This window comes from Macaca fascicularis, chromosome 19 (assembly GCF_037993035.2).
Source record: "Macaca fascicularis isolate 582-1 chromosome 19, T2T-MFA8v1.1".
NCBI lineage: Eukaryota > Metazoa > Chordata > Mammalia > Primates > Cercopithecidae > Macaca > Macaca fascicularis.
Genome location: NC_088393.1, coordinates 10771621 through 10786770, shown reverse-complemented (window position 1 = coordinate 10786770; position 15150 = coordinate 10771621). Strand labels below are relative to the sequence as shown.

Sequence of the window (15150 nt, the reverse complement as noted above, 5' to 3'; positions counted from 1 at the left end):
GGAGAATCTCTTGAACCCAGAAGCCAGAGGTTTCAGTGAGCTGAGATAGTGCCACTGCACTCCAGCCTGGCGACAGAGCTAGACTCTGTCTCAAAAAAAAAAAAAAAAAAAAATCCATTGGATGAGTTTTTCCTTTTTTTTTTTTTGTTCACTGCTGTGCCCAGTAGGTGCATAAAAAATATTTGTTGCTGGGTGCTGTGGTTTACACCTGTAATCCCAGCACTTGGGGAGGTCAAGGCAGGCAGATCAGTTGAGGTCAGGAGTTTGAGACCAGCCTGGTCAACGTGGTAAAACCTTGTCTTTACTAAAAATACAAAAAAATCATCTGGGCGTGGTGGCACGCGCCTGTATTTCCAGCTACTCGAGAGGCTGAGGCACAGGAATAGCTTCAACCTGGGAGGCAGAGGTTGCGCTGAGCTGAGATGGCACCACTGCACTCCAGCCTGGGAGACAAAGGGACACTCTGTCTCAAACAAAAAAATTTGTTGAGGGAATGAGGGGCTGTCCTTTCCTGTTGTCAAACTGCTGGTTACACACACACACACACACACGTACACAAACATCATTCGATGAAGGTGTAGTGTGCATAATTTCTACAGGTAGGCACACAGAAACGCCCAGGAATGAGTGAAAATTGGAAAACTGGATAGAAGACTGGGCCAGATGCCAGAAGGCAGGCACAAACTGGGCCTTGCTGGTGCCCCCTGCCAGAGGGGACAGTGATCTACAGGAGCAGGAAAGACTGTGGAGTGTCCCCAGTCCCCCAGGGGAGAGAGGGCAGCACCTGAATTCTGGAGTTCTATCAAGGGAGAGACTGGTCAGGCTCAGTGGCTCACACCTGTCATTCCAGCACTTTGGGAGGCCGAGGCAGGAGGATTGCTTGAATGCAACAGTTCAAGACCAGCCTGAGCAACATAGCGAGACCCCCATCTCTACAAAAAACTGCAAAAAATTAGCCAGGTGTGATGGCGTACCTGTAGTCCCAGCTACTCTGGAGGCTGAGGTAGGAGGTTGAGGCTCCCGTGAGCTATGATTGAGCCACTGCACTATGGCCTGGGTGACAGAGTGAGACCCTGTCTCAAAAAAGGAAAAAAGGCCGGGCGTGGTGGCTCAAGCCTGTAATCCCAGCACTTTGGGAGGCCGAGATGGGTGGATCACAAGGTCAGGAGATTGAGACCATCCTGGCTAACACGGTGAAACCCCATCTCTACTAAAAAATACAAAAACTAGCCGGGCGAGGTGACGGGCGCCTGTAGTCCCAGCTACTTGGGAGGCTGAGGCAGGAGAATGGCGTGAACCCGGGAGGCGGAGCTTGCAGTGAGCTGAGATCCGGCCCCACTGCACTCCAGCCTGGGCGACAGAGCAAGACTCCGTCTCAAAAAAAAAAAAAAAAAAAAAAAAAAAAAGGGAGAGACCAATTTTGTCTTTGGGACAGGACATCGCACTTAGTAGGAATTTCATTATTTGTTGGGTGGGCATACAATAGGCACTTAATGCCTATTTGCAGCGTTGACACCTAGTAGGTACTTCCAAGGCTCTTTGTTGAGTAAATAAAGGTGACCTCGTGTTTTCTTCCAAGTCCAGGGTCCCGGGGTGAGCCCAGAGGTAACCTGGAGTTGAAGACAGCTGTTTCAGGTTGAGGCCACCTGGCCAAGAGTACTGTGACGTCACTAGGCTGCGTGACGTTTCCCGCTGGCCGGTTCTCACGGGTGGGGGCTGGGAGGGGCAAAGCGAGAGGTGGGGGGGCGGACAAAGGGGCCCTCCGTGCAGCTCCTGTCTGCCCCCGCGTGCGTCCCGGCCAGCCGGCAGGCCACATCTGGAATTCATTGCAGCCGCCGCCGGAAAGGGGAGGAGAGGAGGGCGGGGCGAGCGGGGGGCAGAGGCGGTGGCGGCTCACCCCGCCCCCCCACTGTCCCTCGTCCCAGCCCCGGGACGTAGCCGAGCCCGGCGGGCAACCCCAGCCCCAGCCGCGGCCGCCCTGGGGACGCAGACGCCAAGGCCCCTCCGGCCAGGGCCGGGAGCCGGGCCGGCCTAGCCAGGTGAGCGCGCGTAAAGACAAGGAAGCAGAAAGGGCGGGCCCTGGTCCCCTGAGGTCTCGGGATCCGAGCTAGGGGGCCCCGATCGGGAGGCTGGGGCGCGCACGCGCCGCCTGGGTTCCTGCTGCACAGAGCGGGTGGTCACCGTGCGCCCTCTCCAAGAGTCCGGGCGGCCCCCACTGCTTCGGCCGCGAACCCCCAGACTGTGCTCCCCGCCTTTCTCAGCGGCAGGAAGTTGGCGCCGGGGAGAAGGCGGAATCCGAGCGCTTTCGACTGGAGTCTTTGGGAGGCTGGACGCTGTGCCCGGGGACCAGGGTCTTGGGGAGTGTGTTTGGGGGAGGGGTGCAGCACCCCTCCTGGCTGACTCCTGCTGAGCGAGGGCAAAAGGATGTGCGCGCCTTGGAGCCTCCAAGCCAAGGGGCGGCACCCACGGGGAGGGCGGTCGCATGTCGGGCTGTCTGCCTCGGTTTCCCCAAGTTGTTTGCTCCTCCGGTTCCCCCGAGGGGGCGTGGCTTTGTTTTGGAAGGAAAGAAAAAGTGACTGCGTGGCTTAGGCGCCTCCTCTTTCAACTCCGGCTCAGGGATGGGTCGTGGGTGAAGGCGCGCGTGGCGCGGACCCCGCGTGGCCCCTGGCCGGGCTGAGCGTCGGAACTCGCCCCCTTCTCCGGCACGGGTTGACTCACCCGGGGATTTCCACCCCCTCTGTCTCTGTCCTTGTCAGATGCTCCGGGCGCCACGCGCTGAGCCCACGGTCCCCCGCGTGGGGCGACTCGGGCAGGCGCGGAACTCGCGGTGCAGCTGCTGCTACGATCTGGTCCCCCACCCCCAGTCTTTCCAGAATCTCGAGGCGGGACCCCTGGCGGGACGGAGAGGAGTCCTTCCAGTCCCGCTTGGAGACGTTGGGGTGGTCTCGTAGCGGTAGGGGGGAGAGGAGGCGTGGCTCCAGCGCAAGCGAGTGTGGATACCGCGCATTCCTAGGCCAGATAAGGAAGCCGAGAGTGCGGGTCAGCGCGGGGGCGGGTCCTGCTGCCATCTCCATGGAGACACGCTGGGCTTTGCCTGGTTGATGGTGGGCGGTGGGGGCGCTGCCCGGGGACCAGAGGTGTCTCCAGGCTCCTTCGTTGTTGTTTGGGTCTGGGCTGAAATTAGGAGATTCCACCCTTGGGAACCCACTAGGGTCTCCTTTGTTCGTTGGTTCATTCATTCATTCATTCATTTGCCCATTCCACACGTTTTCTGAGTGTTTTCTTTGTGCCAGGCATCCCTGTAGGGGCTGATAGCTGACTTGCTCCCTGGCCTTACCCATTGACTGTCTAGGTGGAAGCCAGACAGAAAAGGAGAAATATCATGATAGTTTCCCATAGTGGCAAGCGCTGCGCAGATAATAAAACAATATTCTGTGATTAGAACAGGCTTGGAGACAGCTGCTATTGTAGACTAGAGGTCAGGGGAGTCCCCTCTGAGGAAATGACCTTTAAATAGAAACCAGAAAGATGGAGAGACAGTCATTCGAAGATTTGGGGAAAGGCCAGACGCGGTGGCTCACGCCTGTAATCCCAGCAGTTTCGGAGGCTTTGGCAGGTGAATCACCTGAAGTCAGAAGTTCCAGACCAGCCTGGCCAACATGGTGAAACCCCATCTCTATTAAAAATACAAAAATTAGCTGGGTGTGGTGGTGGGTGCCTATAACGCCAGCTACTCAGGAGGCTGAGGCAGAAGGATCGCTTGAACTCAGGAGGCAGAGGTTGCGGTGAGCTGAGATCACACCACTGCACTCCAATCTGGGCAGCAGATTGAGTGTCTGTCTCAAAAAAAATTGAGGGAAAGTGTGCCCCAAAAAGAACAGCAGGGGCAAAGGCTTGCAGGTAGGGGTGGGGGTAGCATGGAGGAGGCTTAGTGTGGTTGGAGTGGAATGGCCCTGGGGGAGAATGGGAGGAAGCTTTGTGGGCAGGGGCCATGCTACTTGGGCTATAGGGAGCCATGGGAGGATTTGGAGTTGGGGAGTGACATGGAGTTATGAGTTTAAAAGCTCCCCCTGGCTGCTTGGTAGAGAATGGCAGGGTAGGGGGTCCTGACAACCACAGGGAAACCAAAAAGTAGGGTGGCTACCACGGGGGCTCCATGGGTGACCAGGGGGAACTGTAACCACAGGGCCTGCCTCTCTGGAACTGGGAGTGGGTGGAGAGGAGCTTAGAAGCCACTGAGGCTTCCTCCATCCTTCCCCTCTCCTAATCTCCAGCCAAACAGTCGTCTGAGTCTATCTTCCCTTCCTTCCAAACCCCATCACTTGTCCCTCCTGTTCTATTTCAGGCCTGGACATTCTATGTGAGCCCAGTGGCCTCTTTCTGAGCTTCTGAGAGGGAGTCAGGAAGGACTTGGTGAAGGTGACTAGGAGACAGGCTCTGTGTCCTTCTCAAAACCTGGTAACCTAACACAGGGAGGGGACACAGGCTAGGCCACAGTCCACCTAGGGGGTGACTCTTCCGCCAGCTCCAACCTCAGTGCCCTGCTTCCTCTTTCTGGGACGTGTCAACCACCTAAGTGCTTGCCTCAGTAAAGTCCTAGTGGTTAAAGTGAGGCTTGGATAAAATATGGGCCTCAGTTTCCCCTTCTCTAGGAGAGCTGCCTCTCCCTCTGTGAATGCCTTAACCTCCCCGGGCTGCAGAAGGTGAGAGCGCAGCGCCCCCAGTCTTCCTCTCAGGGAAGAAGAAAGATTGTTTGGTCAGTCCCTGGGATGCAAGGGCTGAACACATTTCATTTCATTTCATTTCATTTCGTTTTGCTTTGTTTTGAGACAGAGTCTCGCTCTGTCACCCAGGCTGGAGTACAGTGGCTGCGATCTCAGCTCACTGCAACCTCTGTCTCCCAGGTTCACGTGGTTTTCCTGCTTCAGTCCCCCGAGTAGCTGGGATTACAGGCGCACACCACCACGCCCGGCTAATTTTTGTTTTTTGTATTTTGAATAGAGTGGGGAGTTTCACCATGTTGGTCAGGCTGGTCTCGAACTCATGATCTCAGGTGATAGGCCCGCCTTGGCTTCCCAGAGTGCTGGGATTACAGGAATGAGCCACCACGCCCGTCCTGAATATATTTCTTATTTCTCCAGGAAGCCACAGTAAATCTCTTGGCGAGCAGCAGAGGGGGCGGCTGCACTGCACAGTCTTCTTCCCAGGCCTGGAAAGGGACCTTGATTCTCACTTATGAACCCCAGGAGGGGCCCAGCAGGCCAGGGCAGCCTGGGGGCGTCTGGTCGGGGTGACCCAGCGGTCAGGCTGCGGTTCAAACTCCCCCTAGGGACGTCCACATAGCATTAACTCTATCCTTGGAAAGCCTGAGCTCCCGTCGCCTGTAAAGGACCCCATCAGTAGGGCTGGCCATAGAGCGCCCCCAACTGGACCAATCAGAGGCTGAAGATGGAAAGCACGGGCCAATAGGCAAATCGCTCAGTGCCCTTGGATTGAAAATGAGCCAATCAGGGCGTGGGCTGTTGCCGGCCCGTCAGCTGTGTGTGATCCCGCCGCAGCCTGGGCCCAAGCCTGCCTGGGACTGGCTGCAGTGTGCAGAGGGCATCAAGATGCCTGGGGCTCCGTCCAGCAAAGGAACAAGGGGCCTCTGTGTGGCTATCTGGGAGGGGCAGCAGTCCCCGGGGACGTGCACAAGCCCTTGTCTGTTCCCAAACTAGGACGGATGTCCCTCCGCCCTGGGGGAGCAGCTGCCTCTGTCCAGCCAGGGGTCAGGATGCCCCTTGGAGGGGGTGGCCAGGAACTGAGATGGCTGGGTGACTCCGGAAGCCTCCATCACTCCTGGGCTCAGGAGAACTGGCCTAACCAGACTTTTCTGGAACGGTACACACAGTCTTTGCCAGACGTGTTTCTAGGGACCTGGGGAGGACTCCCCTTATTCTCCCCGCTTCCTCCCGTTTGACTACGGGCTGGAACTTCCTCTCCCTTCATAAAAGGCATACACTGCATTGGCTCCTCTGACACCCCCCTAACCCTACGCCCAAGCTGGGGGAAGGCCATGGTGTCTGCCTCTCATCCTCTCTGCCCGAGAGCGCCTCTCCCCACCCCTCCCCCCACGGCTCAGTTTTCTTTGGTGGGTGGCGGTTCCGCCCCCTCCCCCCACGGCTCAGTTTTCCTTGGTGGGTGGCGGTGGGGGGGATGGGAGGGGTTGGGGTGGAGGGATGGGAGGGGGTGGGGGGGTGACTCAGGCTTTCATGGAACAAATGCCTTACCCCCTCCCGGCAGGGCTGCACACCCCTCCACTACTCACATGACTTGAGCAAAGCTGCCCCATCCTCCCAGTCAGGACCTCCCAGATGGGGTCTCTCCCATCCTGACTCCCCCCACATCCCGCCTTCCTCACACCGGATGTGACTGCAGAGTGAGGACTCCACCCAGTTTGTTCCAGGGGCCTCACATCTGGATTTCATCCTGGCTGGGGAGGGGGTGCCAGCGCCCTGCCCATCCGCGCAGGACCTTCTGTCCCAGGGCAGAGCTAGATGGTGCTGATGAGAACAGGCTGTTGGAGATCTCATCTGGTTGGCTTACATCCCTTCCCTTTCCAAAGGATTGGAGGAAAGAGGGGAGCTAGTAACATTCGGCGGTATTTGTTGAGTGCTTACTATGAGCTAAACGTGCCTCATGCGTCATTTAAAAGGATTTTCCCATCACCCCCATGAAGTGGGCTTTCTTCTCTCCATTGCACGGATAAGGAGGTTCAGGCTGAGACAGCATCTAGGAACTTGCCCAGTGTTTCAGAGGTGGAATGGGAGCAAACTCTGGATTGTCTCCAAGGTCTGTGTCCTTGAAGATGGTATGACCTCTGGGATGTTTGAACCTCAGGGCCGCCCTGGTGTCTCCCCAAGACCTTATCTTGGGAACACCTGTGGCCTTAAGACTTAGACCCAGCCTGAAATCCAGCGTTAGTGCGTGGTAATGAATGAGCAGGGCATGGAGCTATCAGTGGTGAGATTCGCCCTGACCCAGGTCAGCATGAGGCTGAAGGCGCCTGTGTGTTCCAGAGAAGAGACAAACCCTCCAGGCCCTGCCTAGGGCTTGCTCTCTGGGCAGGTGGGCAAGGTTTCTGGAAGTCCACATTATATTTTTCATGCTATTTGGGGGAGCTTCTGTCCCTTTGAAAGCGTGTAGCTACTCAGGAGGCTAAAGTAGGAGGATCACTTGAGCCCAGGAGTTGAGTCGACTGTGAGCTATGATCATGCCACTGCACTCCAGCCTGGGTGGCAGAGCAAGACCGTATCTCTAGAAAATAATAATGAAAATTAAAATAGGCAAGATGTCTTGGTTCATGCCTGTAATCTCATTGCTTTGAGAGGCCAAGGAGAATTGCTTGAGGCCAGGAGTTCAGGACCAGCCTGGACAACACAGTGAGACCCAATCTCTACAAAAAAAAAAAAAAAAAATTAGCCAGGCGGCCGGGCCCGGTGGCTCACAATGGTAATCCCAGCACTTTGAGAGGCCGAGGCAGGCGGATCACGAGGTCAAAAATTCGAGACCATCCTGGCCAACATGGTGAAATGTCGTTTCTATTAAAAATAAAAAAAATTAGCTGGGTGTGGCGGTAGGTGCCTGTAATCCCAGCTACTCAGGAAGCTGAGGCAGGAGAATCACTTGAACCCAGGAGGAGGAGGTTGCAGTGAGCCAAGTGTGCCACAGCACTCCAGCCTGGGCAACAGAGCGAGACTCTGTCTCAAAAAAAAAAAATTAGCCAGGCATGGTGGCATGTGCTTGTAGCTGAAGCTGAGGTGGGAGGCTGAGGTGGGAGGATCACTTGAGCCCAGGAGTTCAAGGCTGCAGGGAGTTATGATTACGCCACTGCACTCCAGCCTGAGGCAGAGCAAGACCTTGTCTTTAAAATATAGATAAATAAAATAAATAAGAAAGAGTGTAGCCTAGGGCTTATAAGAGGCCGCAGAGCCAGCCTCTCTGGCCCTGCCGCTGGTTAAATTTGAGACTTTAGGAAAGTGAATTAACCTCTCTGGGTTTCCTGTCTATAAACGGGGATGATGATGATTCTGAATTCATGTGGCCCTTCCTCGAAGAGTAACAGAGCAAGAAATTGAATCTCAGCACATCCGAGGCCAGAGCCCAGGTAGCACCCATAGCTCTGACCTATTGTCTGTCTGTCTTCTCTGCAGTTCTGACAGCCCCATGGCCCCAGCAGGCCTCTGAGCCCCACCATGGGCAGCTTGTACTCGGAGTACCTGAACCCCAACAAGGTCCAGGAACACTATAATTATACCAAAGAGACGCTGGAAACGCAGGAGACGACCTCTCGCCAGGTGGCCTCGGCCTTCATCGTCATCCTCTGTTGCGCCATCGTGGTGGAAAACCTTCTGGTACTCATTGCAGTGGCTCGAAACAGCAAGTTCCACTCCGCAATGTACCTGTTTCTGGGTAACCTGGCTGCCTCTGATCTGCTGGCAGGCGTGGCCTTCGTAGCCAATACCTTGCTCTCCGGCTCTGTCACGCTGAGGCTGACGCCCGTGCAGTGGTTTGCCCGGGAGGGCTCTGCCTTCATCACGCTCTCCGCCTCTGTCTTCAGCCTCCTGGCCATCGCCATCGAGCGCCACGTGGCCATTGCCAAGGTCAAGCTGTACGGCAGCGACAAGAGCTGCCGCATGCTCCTGCTCATCGGGGCCTCGTGGCTCATCTCTCTGGTCCTCGGTGGCCTGCCCATCCTTGGCTGGAACTGCCTGGGCCACCTTGAGGCCTGCTCCACTGTCCTGCCTCTCTACGCGAAGCATTATGTGCTGTGCGTGGTGACCATCTTCTCCATCATCCTGTTGGCCATCGTGGCGCTGTACGTGCGCATCTACTGCGTGGTCCGCTCAAGCCACGCTGACGTGGCTGGCCCGCAGACCCTAGCCCTGCTCAAGACGGTCACCATCGTGCTAGGTGTCTTTATCGTCTGCTGGCTGCCCGCCTTCAGCATCCTCCTTCTGGACTATGCCTGTCCCGTCCACTCCTGCCCGATCCTCTACAAAGCCCACTACTTTTTCGCCTTCGCCACCCTGAATTCGCTGCTCAACCCTGTCATCTACACGTGGCGCAGCCGGGACCTGCGTCGGGAGGTGCTTCGGCCGCTGCAGTGCTGGCGGCCGGGGGTGGGGGTGCAAGGACGGAGGCGGGACGGGACCCCGGGCCACCACCTCCTGCCACTCCGCAGCTCCAGCTCCCTGGAGAGGGGCATGCACATGCCCACGTCGCCCACGTTTCTGGAGGGCAACACGGTGGTCTGAGGTGGGGGTGGACCAACAACCAGGCCAAGGCAGAGGGGTTCATGGAGAGGCCACTGGGTGACCCCAGACAGACACGTGGGGCTGCCGAGCCAGATGCCCCCGCCCCACAGACCTGGGTGATGTTACAAATATTTCACACCTGGAAAGGCCAGATAAGGCACTGACTAGTCACATAGCAGTGTTGCAGTGGGGTCCTGAGGGCCAGTCCAGTGACTGGTGTGACCCCTTTAGAACTGGATCCTGGGAAGTCCAGGGCAGGGGACCTGTGAAGAGCCAGGGTGAGGGTAGGCAGCATTTAAGGGGACTTCAGGGCAGGAGCGCTTTACTACCTGGTACAAAGGATTTTTTTTTTTTTTTTTTTTTTTGAGACGGAGCCTTGCACTGTTTCCCGGGCTGGAGTGCAGCGGCATGATCTCGGCTCACTGCAAGCTCTGCCTCCTGGGTTCACGCCATTCTCCTGCCTCAGCCTTCCGAGTAGCTGGGACTACAGGTGCCCACCACCACACCTGGCGAATTTTTTGTACTTTTAGTAGAAACAGGGTTTCACCGTGTTAGCCAGGATGGTCTCGATCTCCTGACCTCGTGATCCGCCCGCCTCGGCCTCCCAAAGTGCTGGGATTACAGGCGTGAGCCACCGTGCCCGGCCTTTTTTTTTTTTTTTTTTTTTTTTTGAGGTGAAGTCTCGCTCTGTTGCCCAGGCTGGAGTGCAGTGGTGCAGTCTCAGCTCACCGCAACCTCCACCTCCGGGGTTCAAGTGACTCTCCTGCCTGAGCCTCCTGAGTAGCTGGGATTACAGGTGCCTACAACCACGCCCGGTTAATTTTTTTTTTTTTTTTTTTTTGAGACAGAGTCTTGCTCTGTCGCCCAGGCTGGGGTGCAGTGGCCGGATCTCAGCTCACTGCAAGCTCCGCCTCCCGGGTTTAGACCATTCTCCTGCCTCAGCCTCCCGAGTAGCTGGGACTACAGGCGCCCGCCACCTCGCCCAGCTAGTTTTTTTTTGTATTTTTTAGTAGAGACGGGGTTTCACCATGTTAGCCAGGATGGTCTCGATCTCCTGACCTCGTGATCTGCCCGTCTCGGCCTCCCAAAGTGCTGGGATTACAGGCTTGAGCCACCGCGCCCGGCCATTTTTTTTATTTTTATTTTTTTGTATTTTTAGTAGAGACGGGGTTTCACCATGTGGGCCAGGCTGGTCTCGAACTCCTGACCTCATGATCTACCCGCCTTGGCCTCCCGAAGTGTAGGATTACAGGTGTGAGCCATTGCACCTAGCGGTACAAAGAATTTCTACATTTTCTTCTGGCCCCCATTCCTGCACTGATTTCTCCTTTTCGAATGTATTCCTCCTGCCACTTTCTCTGGGCAACTTCGTGCCACTTCGGAACCACTGTCCCGAGGAGCTAGAGGCCTCCTCTCTCACCCTCCAGAGCCCAAATCCACAGCTTCCCCAAATTTTATCAGCTGCCACTTGATGACTTCTCCTCTTCTCTCTGAGGCCCGGAAACCACGGCTGGAGGTGGGGAGGGGATGGCGACTGAGGTCCATTCCTCATTCTCAGACCTCATTGGTCAATTGCACTATTTGGGGCACAAGTGGGAAAAACCAGTGTGGGTGGCTGGGGAGGGCTTTGGGACTCTTGATGTGGGGTAGGGCGCAACTTGAGAAAATTCTGGGGGCGATGTTTGCACAGACACCCTCCTTTCAAAAACAGCCACCCCCAGGCTATTTTTGGGTCCACACCTGCAGCCCCAGCTAAAGTACCAGGTCTCCCGAGCAAGGCAGAGAGAAGCCTTGAGCCTGAACCCTGCTGTGTCTTCTTTCAAGATTTTTTTTGTTTTGACACGGTTTCAAGATTTTTGTTTTGTTTTGTTTTTCAGATGGAGTCTACTCTGTCACCCAGGCCGGAGTGGGGCAGTGGTTCAATCTCCGTTCGCTGCCACCTCCATCTCCCGGGTTCAAGCAATTCTCCTGCTTTAGCCTCCCGAGTAGCTGGGACTATAGGCACCTGCCACCACGCCTGGCTAATTTTTGTATTTTTAGTAGAGACGGGGTTTCACTATGTTGGCCAGGCTGGTTTCAAACTCCTGACCTCAAGTGATCTGCCCGCCTTGGCCTCCCAAAGTGCTGGGATTACAGGTATGAGCCACTGTGCCCGGCCTTCATCTTTCAACTTATATTGAATGGAGCATGGGAGTGGCAGTGGCTAGGGACATTTCCTAGGGACACTCGCCCCTAACCTGCCCCAGAAGGATTTCACAAAGACCTGTGGATAATGGAAGGGATGTTACGGTACAAACGTATATTTATGTGTGTGTGTGTGTGTGTGTGTGTGGGTGTGCGCATAGGCGTGATGTCTGTGACCCCCCTCTCCCCATTACATTTCCCCAGAATGAATGCTGTCCTGTCTTCTCATGTCTGTGTTGAAGCTGCCAAAGTCAGGGAGCTCTGGTCCTGCCCAGACCCCTTTGGAATTGCTGGCCCCTCCCCCCACTGGAGAGCTGGGGTGCAGCTCACCTTGGGGAAGGAAACCTCATGCCTCAGAGTAATTTCTTGTGAATGCGAAGCCTGGGGGAGCGGGTCTTTGGGGGGCAAGGAGCCAGTCAGGGGCTTGTTTCCTCTCATAGAGCTCCCCAGACATGCCCCCGCAATGCCTGAAACCCAGACCTAGGCTAATAAACGGTTCAGTTTCTCTTTCTGGTGGTTGGTGTGTCTTTTCAGGGAGCACTTTCCCCCAGGAACGCCCCATGGCTGGGCTGGATGGAACGGTAGGGGGGCTGCTGCCTGAGTAACTCATCCTTTGCCAACCTTCCCATTCTGTGCCCCTGACACCCTTAACCTGGCCTGAGCCAGGAGAAAACAGAGGTCAACCGGGATCTTTCTCAGGGGCAACTCTCCTGCCCCTCCCGGGGATTAACTAGGCCTGGGATCTCCCTGCTTTCCCTGAAAGAGACAGCCTGGCGGGTGGTGGGAGGCTCTTACATCCTCCCAGTTGTATGTGCCTCCCGGGGAGCTGGAGAGATGGTTTGAGGAGGGTACAAAGAACCCAGATACCCACCCTTAGACTCGGTGTTCCCAAAAGTAATGGCTGATCTCCACCGAGCACTTTCCAGGTGTAAAGACTTGACTGCTCAGGAGGTAGAAGTTACTATAAACTCTCATGGAGGTGTGAGTTCAGAGAGATCAAGCAAACTGCTCAGAGTCACACAGCACTAGTCGGGGTAGCGCCTGTCTGAGTTTGAACCCAAGCAGGCTGACTCCAGACCACACTGGATCCACCACTGGGCTAGAGAGAGGCCACTCAGCTGAGTGCAGTGGCTCACTCCTATAATTCCAGCACTTCGGGAGGCTGAGGTGGGCAGATCACTTGAGATCAGGAGTTTGAGACCAGCCTGGCCAACATGGTGAAACCCCGAATCTGCAAAAAATACAAAAATTGGCTGGGTGTGGTGGTGGGCGCCTGTAGTCCCAGTTACTCGGGAGGCTGAGGCAAGAGAATTGCTTGAACTGGGGAGGTGGAGGTTGCAGTGAGCCGAGATCACGGCACTGCACTCCAGCCTGGGCGACAGAGCAGAACAAAAAGAGAGAGAGAGAGAGGCCACTCAGCCCCCTCTTTGCCATGGAAGGAGGAGTCACGAAGTTCATCAAGAACCAGGAGAAGCCAAGACAGGATGCAGCCTGGAGTGGGTCCCTCAGTGGGCTCACTGGTGACATCCTCCTCTTTTGTCTGCAGGCAGCCGGCTCAGTGACTCCTTTGAAGACAGATCTAGAGTTTTTGTTTTTGTTTTTGTTTTTGAGACAAGGTCTTGCTCTGTTGCCTAGGCTGTAGTGCAGTTGGTGCCACCATGGTTCATTTCAGCCTTCCAAGTAGCTGGGACCACAGACATGTACCACCATGCCCGGCTAATTTTTGAATTTTTATTTATTTATTTTTTTGTAGAGGGGTGTCTCCCTATGTTGCCCAGGCTGGTCTGGAAATCCTGGACTCAAGTGATCCTCCTGCCTCTACCTTGGCCTCCCAAAGTGCTGGGATTTCAGGCATGAACAGATGGGGGACCCTAGATCCCCCAGCTGGAGCCCCACACGGCAACACCAGCTCTAAGACTAGGACAGCCAGTGAGAGAGAAGGCAGACCGCAGAGGCCGAGGGCCTGCAACCCCCATCGGAATTCCCCTTCTCTAGCAGTTGAGACAACAACCTCTGTTTGGAAACCTGAACCCTAGATGGGATTGGGGGTGGGGTGGGGGAAAAAGGCACAGACCAGGCTGGAGCCAGTAGATTTTCCCCAGGTACCCACAGGGTTCTCTATCTCCCCCTTCAGGACTCTGTTCAAATGCCACCTCCTCAGAGAGGCCCTCCCTGGCCACCTCCTTCCTCTTCACTTGCTTATCAGTATATGATTAAGTTGGTGCAAAAGTCATTGCAGTTTTTGCCATTACCTTTAATGGCAAAAATCACAATGACTTTTGCCATTTCTTTTTTTTTTTTTTTTTGAGACCGAGTCTCGCTGTGTCTCCCAGGCTGGAGTGCAGTGACGTGATCTCGGCTCACTGCAAGCTCCGCCTCCCGGGTTCACGCCATTCTCCCGCCTCAGCCTCCCAAGTAGCTGAGACTACAGGCGCCCGCCACCACGCCCGGCTAGTTTTTTGTATTTTTAGTAGAGACGGGGTTTCACCATGTTAGCCAGGATAGTCTCGATCTCCTGACCTCGTGATCCACCCGCCTCGGCCTCCCAAAGTGCTGGGATTACAGGCTTGAGCCACCGCGCCCGGCCTGCCATTTCTTTTAATGGCAAAAGACATATTGACTTTTTTTTTTTTTTGAGACGGAGTCTCGCTCTGTCGTCCAGGCTGGAGTGCAGTGGCACGATATCGGCTCACTGCAAACTCCACCTCCTGGGTTCACGCCATTCTCCTGCCTCAGCCTCCCGAGTAGCTGGGACTACAGATGCCCACCAGCACGTCCAGCTGATTTTTTTGTAGTTTTTAGCAGAGACGGGGTTTCACCGTGTTAGCCAGGATGGTCTCGATCTCCTGACCTTGTGATCCACCCACCTCGGCCTCTCAAAGTGTTGGGATTACAGGCATAAGCCACCGCGCCCAACCTGCAATGACTTTTTTTTTTTGAGATGGGAGTCTCGCTCTGTCATCCAGGCTGGAGTGCAGTGGCCGGATCTCAGCTCACTGCAAGCTCTGCCTCCCGGGTTTACGCCATTCTCCTGCCTCAGCCTCCCGAGTAGCTGGGACTACAGGCCACCCGCCACCTCGCCTGGCTACTTTTTTGTATTTTTTAGTAGAGACGGGGTTTCACCGTGTTAGCCAGGACGGTCTCGATCTCCTGACCTCGTGATCCACCGTCTCAGCCTCCCAAAGTGCTGGGATTACAGGCTTGAGCCACTGCACCCAGCCTATGCAATGACTTTTAATGGCAAAAACTGCAATGACTTTAGCACCAACCCAATATATATCAATTTATCTGTGTCTACCGCCATTAAAATACAAGCACCATGAATATAGGACTGCACCTGCCTTATTTACTAATGTATTTCCAGCGTTTTGTTTTTTTTTGAGAGAAGGTCTCACTCTGTTACCCAGGCTTGAGTGCAGCGGTGCAATCACAGCTCACTGCAGCCTCAACCTCATGGGCTCATGGGCTCAGATGATCCTTCCACCTCAGGCTTCCTAGTAGCTGGCATTATAAGCCTGCTAATTTTCTTCTTTTGTAGAGACATGGTTCTGCCGTGTTGCCCAGGCTGGTCTTGAATTCCTGGGCTTAAGAGATCTCCCCGCCTCAACCTCCCAAAGTGCTGAGATTACCGGTGTGAACCTCCTTGCCTGGCTATTTATAGCTCTCTAGC

The 15150-nt window shown here is 55.3% G+C and overlaps 1 protein-coding gene across 1 annotated transcript; it reads left to right on the top strand.

The window, feature by feature from the left end:
* The first annotated feature begins 1907 nt into the window (after window positions 1-1907).
* S1PR2 (sphingosine-1-phosphate receptor 2) lies at window positions 1908-11988 on the top strand. Its single transcript, XM_005587932.5, has 2 exons — window positions 1908-2039; window positions 8193-11988. The coding sequence occupies exon 2, from the start codon at window positions 8235-8237 to the stop codon at window positions 9294-9296; it is 1062 nt and encodes a 353-aa protein (XP_005587989.1). The 5' UTR covers window positions 1908-2039; window positions 8193-8234; the 3' UTR covers window positions 9297-11988.
* Window positions 11989-15150: the final 3162 nt, after the last annotated feature.